General features: G+C 36.2%; 1 protein-coding gene and 2 long non-coding RNA genes across 4 annotated transcripts in view; 2 read left to right on the top strand and 1 right to left on the bottom strand.

Moving 5' to 3' along the window:
* The first annotated feature begins 15083 nt into the window (after positions 1–15083).
* Positions 15084–18698, top strand: LOC148934584 (uncharacterized). The gene is made up of 3 exons (XR_016141272.1): positions 15084–16431; positions 18223–18474; positions 18632–18698. It is a non-coding gene; the product is annotated as an uncharacterized LOC148934584 (long non-coding RNA).
* LOC148934581 (uncharacterized) overlaps positions 16921–23534 on the bottom strand; it is a 65807-nt gene continuing 59193 nt past the window's right edge. Inside the window, exons 2-3 of the long non-coding RNA XR_016141270.1 lie at positions 17122–17337; positions 16921–17048 (exon numbers count right to left, since the gene is read on the bottom strand). This is a non-coding gene — a long non-coding RNA (uncharacterized LOC148934581). The remainder of the gene's footprint in view (positions 17049–17121; positions 17338–23534) is intronic.
* Positions 18823–23079, top strand: l(3)07882 (Nucleolar protein 14 homolog l(3)07882). Of its 2 annotated transcripts, XR_016141256.1 has the most exons (7): positions 18823–19036; positions 19118–20945; positions 21084–21213; positions 21653–21820; positions 21894–22393; positions 22595–22903; positions 22948–23079. XR_016141256.1 is itself a non-coding variant. In XM_011644374.3 (6 exons), exons 2-6 carry the CDS (start codon positions 19252–19254, stop codon positions 22833–22835), a joined length of 2733 nt encoding a protein of 910 aa, XP_011642676.2. In that variant the 5' UTR covers positions 18823–19036; positions 19118–19251; the 3' UTR covers positions 22836–23079. The 2 variants fall into 2 exon arrangements, 1 of the variants encoding a protein (XP_011642676.2); XM_011644374.3 differs by having other exon boundaries at positions 22595–23079.

The raw sequence follows: 23534 nt of genomic DNA, 5'->3' as shown, positions 1-23534 counted from the left end.
AGGACGCCCATTCTGCTCATGAATGAATATGGGGATGATAATTCGTGTACAATATCTTTCGCATTTAGAAAATCACGAAATTGTGATATACTTTTTTCCGTTATCAGATCGCAAGATTTTTACACTATTCCTTGTCTGTCTCGTGACTAGTGCTTCGAAACGTTTAAATATGTCTAATACTTCAGTTTTATGTCGCATAAAGTATACTGTACGAAAACCAAAATATTCATCCTTGAATAATATAAATATTTTGAGTCACTTGGTGTTTCAATATTAATTGGTCTACATACGTCAGTATGAATCATTTCGCCAGGTTTAATATATCTTTCACGCTTACTTGACGGATGAGATTTGTCTGTTTCGCAAGCACACATGTTTCACAGAAAAACTTAGTCGAATCACTAATTCTTAAACCATTTACGGCATTTAAATTTTTCTGTGTTCTTAATTGTATTTACATTTATATGGCCTAGCCTTTCATGCCATAGCTTCAACGAATTCACTTAAGCTACGTTGCATTCAGTGGGAATTTTAGTTTTCAAAAAGCATCCAACAGATTACCATCTCGAATTTCTTTTGCGAAAATTTCGCTGTTTTTTTCTCGTTCACAACAATCTTTGTAAGAATGAAACGAAAAACCTTTTTTATTCGCAGCTCCCACTGAAAACAAATTTCGCTTCAGGTCTGGCACATACAATATACATTCGATAATTCGGTCAAACAGATTACCATTAATCTCGATCTCTACCATACCGACATCGGCGATGCGGCCGCAACACTATATTGTACGCAATCTTTACCGTACGCATTTCTTTTACAAGCTCAATCACTTTGAAAAATCCCCGCCGCGATGTCATGTGCATACTCGCTCCGGAGTCCGCGATCCACACATCTTCGTCTTTCACTCAGTCAATCAGTATAAGATTCCAACACTTTGCACACATACGTAGATGCACTTGACTTCCGGTTTTCTGATTTTTCATCCTTCTTCTTTTTGAACTTTGCGGCGGCGATCCTTTTCCAGCACTCTTGCGCCCAGTGTCCCTTTTGATTGCAATGATTGCAATTTATTTAGTCCTTTTCTTTAAATTCTTGAAACTTTCTTTCTTCTTTTGATTAAGATTTTTGGCCTCCTTTTTTTTAGTTACATGTAGCGCCTTTGCTTGAAAAGCAAGCGACGAGATTGCTTCTTCCATTTCTGTTAAGTGTTTATCTTCACGCAAAATCCCAGCAATGAGATTTTCCTTTCTCCTATCCGCTGCCGCGGTGCATTCCCATGCCATTATGAAAACAAAAAAGCTTGCAGACTGTTTAGTAGTTTTGTTATTGTAGAAGCCTCAGACAGATTTTCATCTGCATCTTCCAGTTTTCTGCAGATACTCTCAAATTTTTTCAGTTGAGTTGCTACTGGCTGGTTATCTGTGACTCGAAAGTCGTAGAATTGCTTTCAGGCGCTTTGCTTAGCGTCGACACAACGTATAAGGAAGTTAATTTTTCCCATATTGCCTTCGGTGATGTGTAATTGATTAGGTTAGCATGTAGCGACTGGTCCACTGAAGATAACAAAATTATGACTGCTCGCGATCTGTTCTTCCTCCAGTTTTTCCAGTCTAAAGGTTTCTCATTCTTATTCTTCTCTCATTCTTATTAGGCTTTATGTCCGTGCTGTCTATAAAGTCTGTTAATTCTTGTGTCTCTAATAAAAATACGCTAAACTTCCACGTCGGGAAATTTTTTCCATCAAGCTTAGTTAAGCCAAGAACTTCTTTGTTCATCATTTTTAGAATGAAAAGCAGCACTGAAAACTTTTGTACGAACACGAAAAATGGCGTCACTCAAACCTTTTCTTTTTCCTTTTCTTTTCACACACTTTCTGCGCAGTGGAAGCATACTGGGCCCATAACCTGTTGAGTTATTTTTGAAAAAAATACACAAACACCAGTTTGATACTTTAACAGAAAAAAAAATATTTATTTATTAATCACAATACTGACGCCACAAACATCTAGCTACGTGCTTTCACAACAACAGACCACGAGAGAGTGAGTAAAGGGGGCATCTAGCAAGAGCGTCCAAAAGCAAAAAAAAAGAAATACTTGTGTTGGTGTATAAATTTAAATATCCCTTCAACACTTATATATTTTTTATTTTATTGCATTTTATATGTTCGACTATAAAGTCTTTCATTCTTCACTACATATATGTATATTGTTTTCGATCATATTATATTAATCTGCCATATGCTTCGAACTCATGCGCAATACATATTTCCGGACATCTTAAGAGAAAGAAGTACCAAAAAGTATGTCTCCCTGTCTACCTCCCGCAGCCACTGTTTCTTATGCAGAAACTATAGCAATTACCAGCTATAAGATCTATTGCATGCATGATGGCATGCATGAGATCATTTCACTTCATGCGTAGTTCATCACAGAACATATACTAAGAGAAATGAAAGCTCTGTATATAAGATGGGCAATAATAGAGACACTACAATCAGAGATTGATCACAAAAAAGCAACTTTTGATTGTCCACCATCTTTTGACTATTCCCACTTATTTTCAAATACATTAATCTTAAATTGTAATATTATACTTTAAAAACATAAACGTTTTAAAGGTAATAAAATGTGTATATTTATAAAATTTTATTTTACATAATTATATTACCAATTTATTAATATATTTCTTTTAATTTTAACGATTTTAAATTTATTACTATTTATTTACTACTGTGATCAAATATAAACGAGATTTTTTAATTTAAACTGCGCGGGTTCATCGATTCTGACAAATATTTTTTTTATTAAGTTGGTAGTACTGTCTTTGACATCTGTGTGAAATTTCATGTCATTTTCTTCATTTGTTTAATAGTGAACACTCGTTTTTGTGAATATCCAAAAGTATTTTTTTCGATTTTTATGATGTGTGATTCTGTTGGGCAAAGAAATTGTATTTTATTTTGTTTGCGGAATGAAATTTCTGCTACTGAAACGTTCAGAATGTTGCAGAAGGCTTTTGGTGACCAGGCTCTATCAAGACCAAAAGTATTTGACTAGTATAAAATGTTGAAAGATGGTCGATAAAGCGTAGAAAACGAACCACATCAAAGACGACCAACAACATCAACTGATAAACAACACGTGAAGCAAATCAAGGATTTGGTGCTCCAAAATCGTCGATTGACAATTAGAGAATTTGCCGATACTGTAAACATTTCATTTGGATCAGTCCAGACCATTTTGAAAGATCATTTATACTTGAGAAGAGTCAAATCTCGTTTGGTTTCGAAAACACTCAATTTTTTGGAAAAACAGCGTCGCATTGAAGTGTGTGAAACAATGATTTCTGACTACCAGGACAAGATGAAACGCATGATAACTGGAGATGAGACTTGGATCTATACGTATGACTCGGAAACAACCGACCAATCGAGCGAATATCGTGCAAAAGGTGAGGCAAGACCAAAAAGATCGCGCCAAAGTTGCTCAAAAATCAAGGTTTTGTTAACACTTTTCTTCGATTATCGTGGTGTGCATTATGAATTCCTTCCGCCAAACTGTCAACAAGGAATATTATTTGAGTGTTATGCGTCGTTTGCGTGAAACTATTCGCCTCAAGAGGCCAGATTTATGGGCAGACAACGCATAGTTTTTGCACCACGATAATGCGCCATCTCACACTGCACTGGTTCTTCGTGACTATTTCGCCAAAAACTCGACCCATATCGTTCCACAACCACCGTATTCGCCTGATTTAGCACCGTGTGACTTCTGGCTATTCAGTAAACTCAAAAGACCGCTCCGGGGACATCATTTTGAATCGATTGAGGAGATACAAGCCGAAACGAAGAAGGTATTGAAGGCCATTCCAGAAGAAGAGTTTTCAGAGTGTTTCGAGGATTGGAAAAAGCGTTGGCATAAGTGTATTGCATCGGGAGGGGATTATTTTGAAGGCGAATTTGATTTTGAAGAATAAATAAAGATTTTTCACTCTATAACAAAAATCTTGTTTATATTTGATCACAGTAGTATTTATTTATCTTTTTCAACATAAGAGCAAGAATTAATATAATATTATTATACTACTGTTACACTATAATATTTTTAATTTTTTTATACACAATTGTCAAAATGATCCTCTGTGAAACCAATACAATGACAGCTATTCACAAAGTTAGCGCAGCGAGAGAATCCATCACGGAAAAGCATCAACAATAAACTTCGAGGAAATTTCGAGAAATGCAAGTATCGATGTCATGCTTTTTTTTAGAAAGGATCATTATATATATTTATTATTATTATAAACAAACTTTATTACAATATAAAATAAAATTTAAGTAAAAAAATGAACATCCACTCATTTTTTATATTGATTAGAACATAACAAGCGTGCGCTACGCGCGCGCCTAAGTTTTTCATATTATATATTTTTGTATTATTCGTTGATGGTAGCGACGTACTGTCGTGATAAAAAAATAGAAATTCATTCATTTTTGTTCATTTTATCTTTGTCCTTGTTCAAAACCGATTCAAAATTTCATTTGCTACTAACTTCGCCCGCCTTTTACAAATTGTCATTTGTAAATTGACAGTAACTCAAAAATTAGCGCAGCAAAAGACCTAATCAGCATCGCGGAAAAGAGGCAACAATAAACTTCGAGAAATGGGAGTAATCGACTTAACATCTTCTTTTTTATAAAGGATTTATCACAATTAATTAATTTATGATTATATTTTGCAGTTTTAGTATCTCTATTATTTAATAATATATTACCATGCTTCCATGTTTAATACACATGCACAATACACTTAAATCAATGTACATGCAAAATAAAAAATATCGCTATTGATTAGAGTGAGATGGTGTATATTTCTTTCTTTCTCATAGGATTTAGCCAAAACATGGCGGATCAAGGTTTCTAATGCCCATTTCCTCCAACATGGTTCAATTCAGAATTCCTGTAACCAGAATTCCGTTTACGCAGTTTAATCTTCGATCAATTTAATTTGCTTTCTTTCAATTTTACCTTGGTTCCGATTAACTGAACATATATGTTCAATATCTGCTAACTCCAACTAATTTATATCAAGTGTGATTGGTGCATAATGAATATAACAGAAAAAAATGAAAAATTTGACGATAAAAGTATCGAGACAATCAAGCAAAAAAAAACTCCAAATAATCTTCAACTTCATGAAACTTGGAAGAGTATAAAAAAAAGTTGATTATGTTGTAATTTGAGTCGTATAATGTGAAATCTCACCCACAGTATACTCTATTTTGAATAACGACTTTACTTCAAACAAACAGACTTTACTTCCGAATAAGTATTGATCTGATATCGATAAGTGGCCTCAATATTTCTTTCGACAATACGAGCAGGCACTAGACGATTCGTCGCGAAAGAATCAGTCTGTGCCTATACGCAGCCGAGAACTGATCATCCTGACCATATAAAATAAAGAGGAAATATAACTCTCTTCCTTTTTCTTTTCAAACTCACAGCTTTCCACCCACAGTTTTCAGAAGTGGGATTCGAACTCACGCCCACAATTAATTTGTTAATAGATAATAAAAATAGAGTTAATAAATATAATGATGAATAATGGAAAAGAAAAACATGAACTTGAAATTGAAATTTTAAAAATGCAATTGCAAAAAGAAAAGTTGCAAGTTGAATCTTACAGAAAGAATTAGAGTTAAAAACTTTTACGCGAAACATTTCCTCGGCAAGCAGGCTTTGCCAATGGCGTTGGAGGGTGTCGCCGTTGCAGTCCGATCTGCATCCATCGAGAGAATAGGACCATCATCTTTCTGGAATACTGGTCGTGAGGATTCGAAAGAATACATGTATATATGTGTATATATATATATATATATATATATATATATATATATATACCAAGTGTATGCATAAGTTTTTTCCGGTTTAACTAAGAGGTGTCGCCAGCGAAAAGTACGCAGCGTATTAATTTGACACATACATCATTTTGTTCGTCTGACATTTAAAACTACAAACACACACAAGTTGAGTCCGCCAAAAACTAGCGTCTTTGTTTTATCGTTCAGTGATCATGTCGAGTTTTGTGCCTGAAAAAGAACATTTGCGGCGCGCATTGCTTTTTTTATTTAATCAAAAGAAAAAGGCTGTTGAAAGTCATCGTTTGCTGGTAGAAACATATGGTAAACACGCTCCATCGATTAGAACATGTGAGACATGGTTTCGACAATTTAAAAGTGGTGATTTCAATGTGAAAGACAGTGAGCGCTCTAGTAGACCACAAAAATGCAAAGACGAGCAATTGCAGGAGTTATTGGATGATGACCCAACTCAAACTCAACGGCAATTAGCAGAAGCATTACATGTATCACAAGAAATAATCAGCAGACGTTTACGAGCAATGGGAAAGATCAATAAACTCGGTAAATGGGTCCCACACGATTTGAATGAACATCAAATGGAAAATCGCAAAGTCACTTGTGAAATGCTGCTTCAACGCCACGAAAGGAAATCATTTTTGTATCGAATTGTGACGGATGACGAAAAATGGATTTATTTTGAAAACCCGAAGCGGAAAAAATCGTGGCTTTCACCTGGCGAAGCCGGTCCATCAACACCAAGGCCAAATCGCTTCGGCAAGAAGACCATGCTCTGTGTCTGGTGGGACCAGAGCGGTATTGTGTATTATGAACTCTTGAAGCCCGGCGAAACCGTTAATACACAACGCTATCGCCAACAAATGATTAATTTAAACCACGCATTAAAAGACCGGAATGGGCCAGAAGATGGCAAAGTGATTTTGTTACACGACAATGCGCCGTCTCACACAGTAAAACCAGTGAAAGATACCTTGAAATCGCTTGGATGGGACATCCTTCCGCACCCGCTGTACTCCCCAGACCTGGCGCCATCTGACTATCACCTCTTCGCATCAATGGGGCACGCGCTCGCAGAGCAGCACTTCAGCAATTTCGAGGAAGTTGGAAAATGGCTCGACGAATGGTTTGCCGCAAAAGACAAGCAGTTTTTCTGGCATGGTATTCATAAATTACCTGAAAGATGGGCGAAATGTGTAGAAGCCGATGGCCAATATTTTGAATAAAAAAAAAATTAATTTCCCTTGAAAATTACGTGTCTTTTTTTACTAAAAAACCGGAAAAAACTTATGCATACACCTGGTACGTATATTACAATATACATATATACATGTATTCTTTCGAATCCTCACGACTGGTATTCCAGAGAGATGATGATCCTATTCTCTCGATGGATGCAAGTCGGACTGCAACGGCGACACCCTCCAACGTCATTGGCAAAGCCTGCTTGCCGAGGAAATGCCATGTTTCGCATAAAAGTTTTTAACTCTAATTCTTTCTGTAAGATTCAACTTGCAACTTTTCTTTTTGCAATTGCATTTTTAATATATATATATATATATATATATATATATATATATGTATTATTGTATTGTTGACGTTATTCTAAATACATTATTTACGATAAATATCATCACATGCCTCGGTAGTCGAAAGGATAAGATGCCTGCCCGGTAAGCAGGAGATCCAGATTCGATTCCTGGCTGAGGTGGTATTTTTTCGCAAAATAATTACGAGTTTTCACAACTGATTCGTAGTCGGGCCCCGCCGTGATGCACACCCTCCCTCCTTATTTGGGTTGCTAAAGTCTTTTTAATATGAAATAAATTCAATTAATTATCAACTACGTGCCGCTTTGGTTTAGCAGACTTTCGTAGTGGTTCTATAATAATTCGATGGTCAATATTATTGATATCGATTAAAATCTCTTTTATTATCCCCCCCATCAGAAATATATAGGATGATTCAGAACAACCTCGTGTCCTTGCAAGGATGTACTCCTGAATTAATTCTGAGACGATTTTTCCTCTAGGAAAATTTTGTCCGACGTTTACATTTTAAATTATAAAAGAAAAAAGTTAGCGAATAACGAGACGCGTACGGAAGGTAAGCAGGGACGGTACAACTCACCGTCCGACGCAGGCGATTACTGCAGGGCGTTCGTCGTCGACGTGTTTACCATACGCGACAGTATGCACCTATGCGATTTCTCACTTACTTTCTCTCTCTCTCTCTCTCTCTCTCTCTCTCTCTCTCTCTCTCTCTCTCTTTCATTCACTTATCTTATAGAGATCTCTATGATATCTGTATACCGTTGTAGTTTGACGGATGAATTTCATCGTGGATGAACGATGCCCCATGTGACAGATTTACACACACGCACGCACGCACGCACGCACGCACGCACGCACGCACGCACGCACGCACGCACGCACGCACGCACGCACGCACGCACGCACGCACGCACGCACGCACGCACGCACGCACGCACGCACGCACGCACGCACGCACGCACGCACGCACGCACGCACGCACGCACGCACGCACGCACGCACGCACGCACGCACGCACGCACGCACGCACGCACGCACGCACACAGAGTAATAAGCCAGGAACTATTTTCTTTAATAAATTATATCGCGTATCAATACTTTCACAGTCTTTCACTGACTTGATCTCACTTGATACTCACACACTTGATCAATAGAATGACTTATTTACGAACGAATTTATTAGTTTGTTATTATCAATCACTATTGATTAATTATTCGATGATTAAAAATGACTTGAAAGAATGAAATACACATTACATGTAATCACAGTAATCTATCAGAAGTTCTCTTTTAATAGAAGTTCTCTTTTTAAATTTTCAACATATTCACGGATTTACTCACGCACTTGATCGATAAAATCATTTATGAACAAATCTATTGGGTCACTACTATTAATTATCACTGGTTAATTGTCCCGCCAATTAAAAATTATTACAAAAAACGCGTTACATACACAGCGCACGTAACTCGTTGCGGAACTCTGCTCGATGACAACAATCAGACAGATTATGTTTTTAGTGCAGTAAAGTGCATTAATTCGCCAAGTGATAATAATGATCTAACTTATCGACCTAATGTAATGTAAATCAGATCGATAAGGCAGCTTATTATCATGATGAAGCGCATTAAGTATTGGTGCAAAACCAATCACATTACTTGATACAAATTTAGTTAGAATTAGCAGACATTGGATATACGTTCAGTTGATTGGAACCAAGATAAAGTTAAAGGAAAACAAATTAAGTTGATCGAAGATTAAACTATGTTCAAAATTGATCGATTCGAAGTTTTGCTTAATTGCATTGTAATCTCCAGCTTCACTATAATAATTGTATGCTCGACTGTAGAGCTTTCTTCTGCTGACTGATGAGCGGGCTTGAGGCGCTCAATTGATATGTTAGTAGGTACGTCGTTTACATTGATAGTGAAAACTCTATCGTTAATTCTTTCGATGATGCGATGAGAGCCTGAGTAAGGATTGTCGAGCGTATCCTTGCGAGTGTTTTCTTGGCTGATAAATATATGCGTACAAGTATATAGCAAGTAGATCTTCGAAGCAGAAGGTTTTCTTGCGACCATGACGTGCTGCTGGTCTAAATTTGAGAGCTCCCATATGAATATGAAAATCTTCAAGAAAGAAATTTGGATTGTTTGACAGATCTTCATGTGTGAAAAACTCTCCTAAGGTTCTAAGTGTTGTACAGGTATTCTGCCTTGGATGAAGCCTTGAGATCTTCTTTATAACATATCCTGAGATCGAAGATTACAACTGGAAGTATATCAGTCCATTTCATAGCATTTGATTGCCGTTTTTAAAGTGCGATGCCAGCGCTCAACTAGTCCGTTCGAGGCCGGTATGCAGTAATGTAAATTCTCTTGCTTCCGACTAATTGAACTAGGGCCATGAACAGTCTGCTTTCAAATCCGAAATTCGGATTCTTGATCTGTAGTAATTAGCTTGAGTGATCCGAATCGAGAAATCCAGTGAAAAATGCTGTTTCGGCTTGATGGGTATTGTCTGATTCTTGATGGGTATTGCCTCTGACCACCTAGAAAATCTATCATGGTGAGGCAATATGTAGTATATCCATCGCTGGAGTTCGGCCGATAATATCAATATGCACGTGGTCAAAACGCGAATCTGTGTGTGTGGAAAGATTTCCGATTGTAAATGGACGTGTCGTCCTACTTTGGCACGTTGGCATTGTATGCAGGTTTTGATCAGTTCTTTGATGTCTCTTCTCATGATGGTCACACGTAACGTTATTAACTTTGTTGTAATTTTGCCACTCGGATGATTTAGATTGTGAAAAGTGTCGAAAACTTTTCGTCTGAATAATTCAGGGACGAAAGAGCGGATATTGTGTATTGAGACATCGCAATAAAGTGCTTGATAATCAGGACCAAAAGTAAGTTTCTAAAGTTTTAACGAAGTCTGATTATCATGGAGGATTGCAATGAGCTCCTGATCAGTCAGTTGTGCTTTTGATAGCTCTTCGAAATCAATTATTGAAGTCTAAGTGCATCGATCCTTGACAAGCCATTATGTTCTCTTGTCCTTGGATGTATATAATTTTGATAGTGAATTAGTTAATCAAGTTAAGCTGTCTAGGACACCTCAAAGTTGCCTAGGACACCTTGTCTGATTTTTACGAGAAAACGTACGTCAGTGGTTTGTGATCCGTTCTGATTTCGATATCTGGATAACCTTCGATCCAGGGTCTGAAAAACTTCACTGCATTGTATACTGCTGTCAACTCCCTATCATAAGTACTGTATTTAACTTAGGTTGGCGAGAATTTCTTTGAAAAAAAATCTGGAGAATTCCAAGTGACATTGTCTGTAGATTGTTCCAACAGCTCTCGTAGCTATTCCTGAAACATCTGTGTTAGCCGCATCTTGGCGTTAGATACGGAATGAGCCAACTGTGCTGCGTTGGCTAATTCTCGCTTAATTTCTTCGAAAGCTTGGATGGCTTCTGTCTATCTAACAGGTCTTTTGTCACTCTTCTTAGAGTCTTTGAGATATTCGTTTAGCGGAATCTGTGTAGCTGCTGCATTTCGGATAAAGCGGTGGTAAAAATTTATTGCACCTAAAAATTGAGGAAGTTCCAGAATGGTCTCTGATCTCTTGAATTCGAGTATGGCTTTAACTTTGTTCGGCAGTGATGCCGATCCCCTACTAGAGATCTGAAAATCGAGAAATTTCACTGATCCTGCTTCGAAAGTATATTTCATCAATACACTTATCAATGTGAATACGTAATCCATGTTCCCTAAGTAGCTTGAAAACAGTTCTGAGGTGTTGCTTGTGTTCTTGTGCTGACGATGAAGCGATTAAAATGTCGTCAATGTAAGCGAAAACGAAATCGAGACCTGCACTTGATCAAGCACTTGATTGATGAAACGTTGAAAGGGGGGTTGCGTTCCTAAGTCCGAAGGGGCGTTGTTACCTCTGTCTTTGGGACGTCAGCGTCAGCAATTGGTATTTGGTGATAAGCCCTTATTAAGCCAATAGTAGAGAAAACGGTTTTTTCGTAAAATATCGATGAGAAATCTTGCATGTGAGCGACTGGGTATCTGTCGGGTAACGTTTGTGTGTTCAGATGACGATAGTCGCTACACGGACCAACTACCATCTTTTTTCTTTATCTATTATATGAAGTGGACTGGCCCACTAGCTTTTTGATGGTCTGCATGATCTATCATGAACTAAAATTCGGCTTTCGCTGCTTTAAGTTTGTCCGGATGAAGATGTCGTGGTTGCTCAAAGACTGGCTGTTCAAACGTCTCTATGTGATATGACGGAATGGTAGGATTTCTGGATCACCATGGAAGATTTCGTAATTTTCGAAAATTCTGTGAAGATGTCGGCCATCGGAGTAGTTTTGTCGAAACTAAATATTCCTGAAAAAAGAGCTGTGGGGAGTGTGTTGATGTGTGGATGTTGGTTATGTCAATTTGTGGTGGTGGCTGTTGTGCTTGGTGGTGTAGTAATTTGTATTTGACGTTGGTGTGGATGATGATTGCGTGTTGCCCGCTTTGCGTCTCAAGCGAGGGTGTGGCTTGCGGCACTGCGTTGCCCGCAATCGGCGGGTGAAAGCTGGTTCTTAGTCCAAGGGAAGCGTCTGTCTTCGACCAGCTGTGTGGCAGATCAACGGTCTCAGAACTGTTTTCAAGCTACTTAGGGAACATGAATTACGTATTCACATTGATAAGTGTATTGAAATATACTTTCGAAGCAGGATCAGTGAAATTTTTCGGTTTTCAGATCTCTAGTAGGGGATCGGCATCACTGCCGAATAAAATTAAAGCGAGTGTCGGCACCAAGCAAAGCGGAAGAATTAGCAGCCAAGTGTCGCTATGCGTTTAATAGCGAGAGCCCAAGCTGAAGGATATGTGAAGATTGCATGCACGCTCAACAATCACGGAACTTAGAGTTAATATAAAGCCATTATATTCTCGCAAACACAAAAAGAGATATGATGCAAAAGCTATCAGGACTGCGTTTGGTCCCGCGAGAATAACGCGTGGGCGAGTCTGCCGCGTCGGTTTCTGCACGTGCGCGAGCAAACTTTTGGAGCCGCTCCCTGCGCCTCTCACGAGCCTCGGCTCCTCCTCGGCGCGGCCGGGGAGTGAGTGTTGGTGGCACGACCTGGGCCGATGGCAGTCCCGCGGTCTGCGTGGCGGCTTCGGCATAGAAACGGCGAGTGTCACGGCGAGACGGTCGATGCTGTATGTGGCCGAGCTCGATGGCGCAGAGGTGCCATGGCCTGTCCTGTTGCGCGCCGAGCTCCAAAGAGTGGCCAGGAGTCGGTGGTCGCTCGGGTGCGGTTGAGCTCGAGGAGGTCGAGGGAGGCCTCGGTGCGTCCTCTTCGTGCGGAGTCGGCGGCCGGGGTAAGCTGTCCTCTGAGGAGGAAGCTGACCCAAACAGATCCAGGAGCCGCTGCTTGAAGCGACCGGTTGGGCGCCTGGATCGTCGTCCGGAAGCTCGTTCCTCCTCGTCGGTGCACGGCGAGGGAGGTGTGCGCGGCGGTGGCGTAGATGGCCGCGAAGTCGGCGGCGGCGAGCGTCGTGGTGCCGGTGATTGCCGAATGGTGGGCAGCGTCGATCATCTCGGAGATGACGAGTTGTCGTGGGCGGCCCCTAGAGAGGATGCACGCCGGCGGAGATCCTCATGTTGCGCAGTGGCTCCCCGAGTCGATGGAGATCGGCGTGCTGAGGCCTGGAGCAGGTCGCACGAACACGGGTGGATTGGGCGGCGTCGCTGGCCGCGAGAGCCCTTCCTGAACGTGGTGGGTCTGCGGCGTTCACGGCCGTCAGGAACACGTCCGTAGGAGAGAGGCCAGATGGATATGGCGGCGTTCATGGCCGTCAGAGGTAAGGTTGATAGGGCGGCGTTCACGGCCGTCAGACATAAGACCGGAAGGGTATCCGCGGCGTTAACTGCCGCGGGGAGTACAACCGAAGGCTGGTCGGTGATTTCCAGCAGAAAAAAACTGCCGTATACTGAGCAATGAGGCCAGGGCTGACTTCCAGAGCTCGGAGCGTCGCAGTGCAGCTCGTAACCAGGAACTTGTTGGAGGCGACTGAGACGAAGAGCGATGCCAAGTGCCGCTCTTATATAGCTCCGCTGCGGCGTTTCAGACATGAGAAAGTGGTTTATCGATTCGCCATCGAGCGCGCGAATCACCATGCGCGGGACTGCACGCGACGGTGTGTCGGTGGTGCGGTCGCGGGGCAGTGACCGTCACAGAGCTTTATCGATTCTTGTTTTGACCGTTAATCCTGTTTCCGCGTCTTCTAATGTTTTTGTGCAAAGATTAGGCTTGAGATTATGCTGAAATAAAATGTCGACTCCTAATATTGCGTATGGTACTTGAGCGATGAGATAAATACAACGGATTGGTCGGCGGAGTCCGAGGTCCAGTGACATTATGCGTTCGCCGAAAGTTTTAATATGCGTACCGTTGGCGGCGTATAATGTGCCTTTCACGAATTTGAGAAAGTCTGAAGGACATGATGGGACGACCAAAACATTCGCTCCAATATCTATCAGGAAACGAAGTCCGGAAACTCGGTCCGTAATGAAAAGTCGATGAAAACAATCGCTGCCGTCTGTTGCCGCCAAATTCAACAACGGCTGAATTAGTTTTCCGTCGTTTGCTTGATTTGCTTTTGTTCGACCAATTATGCATGATTTCGTGCATTTCCTGGCCTTTTCTCTAAAACGGCGGTAGTAGAAATATATAGTCGGTTTGTTGATTGGTTGCGTGTGAAATCCCTAAATGATTCTCTGCGATTTCGAATGTGAGCGAGAGCGTGACCGCGATTCCGACTCGAAACACGCTTGAATTTGATTTAACCGGTTTGTGATTTGTGCTAGTTGATCGATAATGCTATAGTCTGACTGTTTCATACTTGTTATCTCTCGGTTGTATTCCAGCAGCCGATTATTTTATCTGCCACCGCTGCCAGAATGTTAACGTCCCCGGAGACTATTTGTAAAGTCATGCGTACGTCGTTAAGCAGGTACTCAAGAAAAAGTGTTTTAAGATCTTCGTCGTCGAATCTTTCGTGACCAGCGAGCGATCGCATTTCTGCGAGCAGCCTTGAAGATTTTTTATCTGTAATTGTTAGTCCCGATAGTAGTTAACTCTTGTCCTCGCGTAAGAGAATAATGCTCGATTAGTAACATTTTGAGTGACGCATAGGGTACATTCCTTTATGCAGTCATTACCGCAGATGTTCGTTTATTCCGTCTGCGAAAGTGACTGCAGTGCAGTTCGTCGTTCGTTTATGCAGGGATGTATCTCATCTGTGCAGCTATCTCGAAAGTCCTGCTCTGCTTGCAATACTGCGTAATACCAAAATGAATTTTATTAAAATAAGAAACGAAAAGAGTCAGAACAAAAGAGTCAAACAAATAATTGATCCAAATAAAAAGAATAATAAAATATAATTAAAATAAAAATAAAATAAAATAAAAAAATAAGAAAAAAATAATAAAATATGAATAAAATAAAAAAAATAAGGAAAAATAAAAAAAATAAGAATAATAAAATATAATTCATAAAAAATTAATATCTAATTTTTAAATAAAATTCATAGATTAAATATTTTTTATAATATCCATTATTTATATCAATTAAATTTAATATCAATAAGATATTATCTTTTATACAATAAAAAAGTTTTATTACATTTTAATTACTCAAATATAAATTTCTGTATAAAATTTTATTCTGTATAAAATTGTCTCTTTATTTATCATTCAAACAATCGGCTCAATTTCTATTGGAAGGTACGATCCGTGCAGTTATTCAATTATCTGTTCCTTTATACAATCATTACCGCAGATGTTCGTTTACTCCGTCTGCGAAAGTGACTGCAGTGCAGTTCGTCGTTCGTTTATGCAGGGATGTATCTCATCTGTGCAGCTATCTCAGTTAAATTTCAATCACGTGACAGGCAGAGAGAAAGCAGTGGCTGCATAAAACATTGCGTAAACGAATACCTATAACGATTCGAAGAAAGTAGTCCCGCGATTGCATTGCTCATACAATCGCAAACGTCATCATTTAAGTTAGCTACTAGCGCGGTGAATTTGTCTGCCTCAAAAGTGTTCCATTCTAAAAACTCGCATTCCACAATTTCGAACCATGCGCATACATTAGTACCGGGCTTAAACTTTCGTAATTTTACTTTATAATCGCTGCGGTCTTGATGTCCATTTGGATTTGGCGCCGTGAACGGAAAATATGAAGGTTCGTACGGTACCTGCGTATTAGAAGATCTTAACGGAATTATTCGTATTCCCGATGTCGACGCTTCTTGCTCTCTCTCGATGGAATGGCGGGAACGTTTTCGCATTCTTTTACTTGTTCAACATGGCTGCCGTCTTCCCACTCTATGAGGCTGGTTTCTACTCGCTTCGGGCTCTGCTCTTCTTCGTTGGGCTGTTGGTGTCGATGGCCGTTGTCAGCTTTCGGCTAATGCATCATACTCATGCTTTTTATCGGGATCTCAGCGGGCTTGTACGAAAAACCATAAAGTGCGCCTATCGTCCATAGGTAAATGCGCGGTGACGTACTTCCGCGACAATGCATTTCCGCGATATATGAATCGGATCGTGGTACGACACGAGTAATGTACGACACGAGCAATACACGACATAAGCACTGTATGATACGAACGCTGCACTGGGCGACACGGGCGTATACTAAATTGAGCGATCTGCATTGAGCCATGGGTGGTAATATCTTTAACATCGCTGTTTTTTTACGAAGTCCTTGTCACTTAAACTCTTTATTATTGTCGAGCCTCCGCTCGGCAATTTGTAGAAATCACGTCGGGGTAACCAATTTGTGGAGAGCTGCCGGGGAGATGCTGCCGATGAGGAGGATAAATAATTCCGACGAGTTAACTGAACAAAGAACTTTATTATATAAAAGTATGACTCTCTTTGAAGGATATCGTGATATAATTGAATATCATAGGTGCGTATTCTTAAAATGTTATCTTTTGTGTAACTAGACTAAAAGTGTAGAAAGAGTGTAAAAGATGTAATTGCATGACACTTAAATCCACACACTACACAACAAAAGATGAGACTGCCATCTGGTGGTGGAGTGCAAACTAAAAATAAATTGTAGGTTTCGTCTCATATATACATGTAATCTTTTCAATATCGAAATTTGAAATAGATATTAAATGATAATTAGATGATTAAATAAGTATGTAAAATTAATGAAAATAAATTTAAAATTAATGAAAACAAAAACACTATACACAAAATAGACGATATTTATTACAAAATAAATTGCTAAATAAATTTATTACAAATAAACAAATACAATATTTGCACCAATATTTACATGTACCTATGAATAGAGACATCATGCTTTTTTTACTTATCATAATACATGCATCACAATAATATTACAGAAATAATCTTAAATACTGTATGTTGTATTATATGTTAGCATGTTACTTGTTTATGTAGTTGAGCTTCTCATATACATTGGATGTTCCATGTAATTCTATATATATATATATATATATATATATATATATATATAAGTGGTGTATCCAGTAGTGTTCTGGAAAATACGTTCTGGAAAAATAAAATATAAAAAGTTATAACAAGATTCGTCGATTAGAATATACAAATTTATAAATTTGTTTACTTTTTGCTTGTGTTTGCAAACATAGGGTGAGGTCCAATCGAACACATTGCCGATTGGCCGATTAAATAATAAATAATAAAATTTTTGATAGGTGACTTATTAGAAAATTCCTAGGCTGATGTGAGTGGTGTGTCCGATTGAAAATGTGCGCATCTGGGACGCTCCCCAAACATACGTTCTGTGTACAATCTAGTATTGTTGGATCAGCGAAATAATCTGAAAAAGAATTTATATTAATATAGCTTTTTTTTCCCAATAAGAAGGGAGGGTGTGCGTCACGACGGGGCCCGACCACGAACCAGTCGTGAAAACTCGTAATTATTTTTGCCAAAAATACCACTTCAGCCAGGAATCGAACCTGGATCTCCTGCTTACCGGGCAGGCATCTTATCCTTTCGACTACCGAGGCATGTGATGATATTTATCGCAATAACGTGTTTAGAACAACAAGTCAATAATACAATGGCATACACACACACATATACATATATTACAATATACATATATATATGTATATTTTCTCGAATCCCCACGACCGGTACTCCAGAGAGATGATGGTCCTATTCTCTCGATGGATGCAAGTCGGACTGCAGCGGCGACACCCTCCAACGCCATTGGCAAATATACAAATAATCCTTCTGGAGCACGACAGGAGAGATTGCATTAAGCATGGCTCGAACCCCCGAATAAGAAGGGAGGGTGTGCGTCACGACTCTGCTTAAAAAAATAATAATTTCTTTCGTCTCGAAGAATAAAGAATAAAAAATGCAAATTTACATTGAGATTATATTATCAGAAAGGCTTGAAAATTTAAATACAAATTGATAGTAATATTAATATATAATAAATATGATAAATTAAGTCAATTTGTTGTATCTCTTATTTATTAAATTAATTAATTATTGCGTTGATTATTGATTGACTATTTAAATATGTGACTATGAATGACTATTATCTACATAAAATAAAGTATAAAGTATATTTATAAAAGTTGCCGAAACTTTTGTGTTGATCGGAACTTTTGTAGTCGAAATCATGCTAGTGTCATAGCGTTTTCTGATTGATTATGTCAACTTTTCCCCCATTTTTCCCCTGTTGCAGGAAACCATGATACAAACTTCACTCTCGTGTAGTTCATGCACACATGAAAACAATTCTCCTACCATATCGCGCAGCGCATGAAAACGCAGGGCTGCCTCAGCTCTCGAGATAATGCAATCCATGCGTAATTCATGCGCTTAGTTTATTTAGGCAGGAAAAATGTCTTTGAAAAAAATTACAAATTTATGTTGATAATGATTTATGGATGATCGACATAACTGAATGTCGAATTTCAAGCGGCAATAACTGACAGTAAGTGCTAATATCGTAAAAAGTTATATGAAGGAGATTTTATAGCAATATTGAATTCCAATAGAAATATTGAGTATATTATCAACCGACAATTCGTCCGCCATGTTTATTTACAATACTCAGTGCGCATAAGTTCGTTCCGTTTTTCTATGCGCAGAAAAAAAGGGAATGAACCAATGCGCTCATGTAATACGCTATCATCTCATGCGGTTCATGCGTGTAAGTGTCAGTCCACAATAGGTGATTTAAGCTTTAAGAAGTAAGAAATTGACCAATCATAGTCGATTATTCTTTTCATATTCGATTATAATTGGTCAATTTCTTACTTCTTAAAGCTTAAATCACCTATTGTGGACCGACATTAACGGAACGTAGTTCATAGTTCATAGTTCCATGGGCTCAATTATAGATGTTGGTGGCGATAATATACGGCGATTTTACAGTGTCACGAAAAAGGCCAGAATAGCCGTTCCAGATTTCTCTCTGACATTAGTTTCATATAAGTAACGTGGGAAATTATTTGCTATTATCCATTGTAATTTAAACTGATCGAATTTATTATGTAAGTACAAGAATATTTATGACAAGATATTGTTTATATTAATTTTATAATAAAATAATGTTTAATACTATTTTTATTTAGCATTGATGATTATTTAGCAATTGAGGGTTATGTTGACGAGTACAACATATGAAAATAATACATATTGAAACGTGAATACTAAGAAATTGAGTTTTCATATTTGATTTTTATATGATAAAATTTATATTATTGTTATGCAAAGTTACAAAATGAATAAAGCTAAGAAAAATAGTTTATCTGAACCTATGCAACAAAAAAACAAGAAACAGCTAAATCCATTTGAAATACATATTAATAGAAATAAGCAGAAAGTATTAGGTCAGAAGAGTAAGAATGATTGTGGACTTCCAGGAGTTTCAAGAGCAAAAGCTATTAATAAACGTAAAAAGAGTCTTCTTCAAGAATATAAATTACAAAATAAAGATAATATTTTCTTAGACAAACGTATAGGTGAAAAAAATTATGCCATGAGTACAGAAGAAAAAACATTAGCTAGATTTGCTACAGAACGTATAAAAGCTTATAAAAAGAAGAGTATTTTTAATTTGAATGATGAAATATTGACACATAGAGGACAAACTCTAGAAGAAATTGAGAAATTTGATGATCCTAGAAGTGATGATGAATTTAGTGATAATGAGGATGTTAGTGGCAAGTTAGATAAAAATTTTATAGAAAAAGCTCATTTTGGTGGAGGCATTTTGTCAAGAACAGATTTTACATTAACCAGGAAAGATTTAATTGATCAACTCATTGCAGAATCAAAAAAAAGGAAAGCAGAGAAACAAAAAATACGCGAACAAACAATAGATCTCACAGAGAAACTTGATTCCGAATGGAGAGATCTTTTACCTATTATGTCTGCTTCCAAAATGTCAATAGAAGATATTGAAACAATAAAAACTGATACATATGATATTGCTGTACAACAATTAAAATTTGAAGCCAGAGGTAATCCATCTGAGAAATTGAAGTCAGAGGAAAAAATTATTCAAGAAGAAAAAGAAAAGTTGGAAAGACTCGAAGCTAACAGATTGATAAGAATGAAAGGATTTATATGTGATATTAGTAATCAATATAAACATAAATCTGCAGATGATCTTGAGGATGGTTTTATGATGGAAATTATTAAAGATAATGATGCTCCTGGTTTAATTGATAATATTAATGATAATGATCAAGTTGAAAATAATAAACAAGAGAAAAATAAATTAGGAAATTCTGTTATAAAAAAAATAATTGAAAACGAACAAACAGGAAAAAAAGATAGTAAAAATAAGAAAAAAATATATTCAGAATTATCTGATGCTGAAAATGAATCTAATTCAGATAATAAAGATTCAGAAATTGAGAATTCAAATCATGAAGAATCTAAAGATAATCTCTCAGATTTAAAAATATTTGGATCATCTATTGAAGATGAAAGTAAAGTGTATATTGAAAGAGAAAACGAAAAATATGGTACATTCAATAATGTGACTAATATTAAACATACAAGTCAATCAGATAAGATTCGTAAATTAATATTGAAACAAAATGATAATACACAAAATGATAATATACAAAATTTATCTGACCAGGGTAAACAGCAGATTAGACATGATTTCCTGAATCAAAAAGAACATACGAAAATGATACAAAAAGCATTACCCTGTATATATAATGCTCCAGAAAGTTTCCAAGAATTAAAAAAATTATTAGAACCTTATAGTGTAGATTATCAATCGATGATTGTAGATCGTATTATAAAATGCAATCATTGGACATCAGATAGCAAAAACAAAGAAAAATTATCAAATTTATTTTTATATTTGCTACAATATATAAATAATTGTGCTATCACGGAGAATGCTAATGATTTAATCAAATGCTTCCAAATCTTTGATAGGTATAAGAAATTTATGTTTTACTAATTATATAATGTTATATATATTACAATTTGTGTATGTGTATGTGCGCGCGTGCGTGCGTGCGTGTATGCATGCGTGATAGTATATTATTTATATATTTTTTTCTTTTTTTTTAGATTATGTCCATACCTTTATGATCTAGCACATATGAACCCAACAAATGCTAAAACCTGTTTACAAGAAGTTATCAAGGAAAAATATTATAAATTTGAAAAAAACAAGACAGAATATCCTGGTGTGGACACGGTAAGATTCTGCAATATGTTTTCAATTAATTGTATTATATTTCTTTTATTGGAAAATATATATTTGTATATGTAGACAGATAAAAGTAAAATTAAGATAAAAGACAGATAAAAGAAAATTAATAATTGAAAGGTATATACAAATTATATATTTCTAAATGCAAATAAATTTAAAATTAACAGCTTATGATATAATTTTAGATTAATATACTATAATTCTAAATTTAGGAATATTTGTATAGTTAAATAACAGCATAATTAAAAGAAGAAAAGAAAGAAATATTGAATATATATTATTTTACTGATTATGATCGTTTATATTCAAGAAAATTAAGTAGTTAAAAGGATAAATACATTATACAAATAAGCTCCTTTATATATTTTACAACTGAGATATGCATATGTACACTATATAATGTGATTTATAAATTCTTTTTCAGCTTATATTTTTTAAATTAATATCCTTGTTGTTTCCAACATCTGACTTCAGGCATCCTGTTGTTACTCCTTGTTTAATATTTATGTCACAAATAATAATGAAAGCTCATATCAAGAAATATCGGAATGATATTTCAAAAGGTCTTTTTATATGTACTCTTATTTTGGAAGTGAGTATACCCAATTTGTTTAGATTTGGTTATAAAATAAAAAATACATATTTTAACTTTTTTTCATTTGCAGTATACATTATTAAGCAAGCGATTTGCACCATCTGTAATTAATTTTTTACATGGCATTATTTATATAGCAACACCTGCAAATTTAACACAAAACGTGAAAGTCATTCCACCATTCAAAGCTGTGTGTAAAGTTTTAATAATGAACAAAATTAATAGCTACAATACAATTAATCCAAACGGTGCACATATGTTTATAACTGATTTAATTCATGAAGAATTAGATGATGAATTTAAAGTAAAAGCTTTATTGACCGCAGTGAATCTACTTACTGAATTTAAAAACCAGTTTCAAGAATTAGAAGCAATATATTCAATATTTGAGCACATTCTTCAACTATTAAAAATAAACAAATTCAAACAATATTCATTAAATGTAAAAAATCATATAAAAGAATTGTATAAGGAACTTGAACTTTTACAAACTAAGAAATTGGAGTACATGGTGCTTGAGAAGAAAAGACCGAAACCTTTAAGGACATATGAGCCAAAAATAATAACAGTGTAATTATCATATATATTTCTATTTAATTTGTAATTTTATAAAAAATATTAAATTTTAATTATAATATCTTTTATTCTTTATTTATAATTTGTATACTTGAATGTTCTATATAATACATACATGAAAAAGAGGAAGAGTACATGTTTGTATAATTAATTATTCAAAACAATTTTTACAATATTTTAAATATTTTCTTACAGATATGATGGAAAGCAACATAAATCAAGGTTGAAGGAAAAAGCAGAAAGAGAAAAATTGTTGCATAAGTATAAGAGGGAATTTAAGGGCGCAGTTCGTGAAATAAAAAGAGATCGTGACTTTTTAGTCAAAGTACAAATTGCAAAACAGATTAAGAATGATGCTGAACGCAAACGTAAAGTAAACGAAATTTTCAGAGAGGCAGCAATACAGCAAAATGAATTTAAAAAAATTAAGAAATAAAAATGAGTACAAATATGATACAAAATTTGATATGCTAATAGTTTTACTTCTTATATTTACCATTTTTATAGGATTACCATTAGATTACCATTTTATAGGATTTATCATTTTAATAAGAAATTCTTTGATCATTCTGAGTATAAATTTTTTAGGAAAAATGTATCAATTTTTTTAAATTATATTTTTCAAAATATATATTTTTCTTATTATATTTTTATAATACAGATTTATATAATACATACAATTTGTTTTATTATCTTCATAAAATAGTATTAATAAAACATCCCCGGATAAATTTAGAAATTTTAAAAAATTATAGAATTAACAATATATGATAAATATTGATGATGTATATAAATCATAACGATATAAATAATTTTTGTTGGCTGCTCAGATTCATTCTGAAGAGATAACATTAATTCCCAAAAATTGATTTATTTTTCATTGTTGGTTTTTTCAGCCACAAAATAATGAAATTTGAAGCATCAGTATGAAAAGACACTTTTAGACATCGTAAAGATATTTTAAAAGAGACGTCTTTAAAGACTTTATCCAAAAAAATATTTTTAAGACTATACTAAAAGATATTCTAAAAACTTGATTTAAAGGTATCCTAATCTTAGTGTCGGTCCACAATAGGTGACTTAAGCTTTAAGACGTAAGAAATTGACCAATTATAATCTAATATGAAAAGAATAA

The sequence above is a fragment of the Pogonomyrmex barbatus genome, unplaced genomic scaffold (assembly GCF_055798465.1).
Source record: "Pogonomyrmex barbatus isolate J1 unplaced genomic scaffold, ASM5579846v1 scaffold9, whole genome shotgun sequence".
NCBI lineage: Eukaryota > Metazoa > Arthropoda > Insecta > Hymenoptera > Formicidae > Pogonomyrmex > Pogonomyrmex barbatus.
Note: the sequence above shows the minus strand (reverse complement) of the source record. Positions and strands in the feature narration are given on the sequence as shown.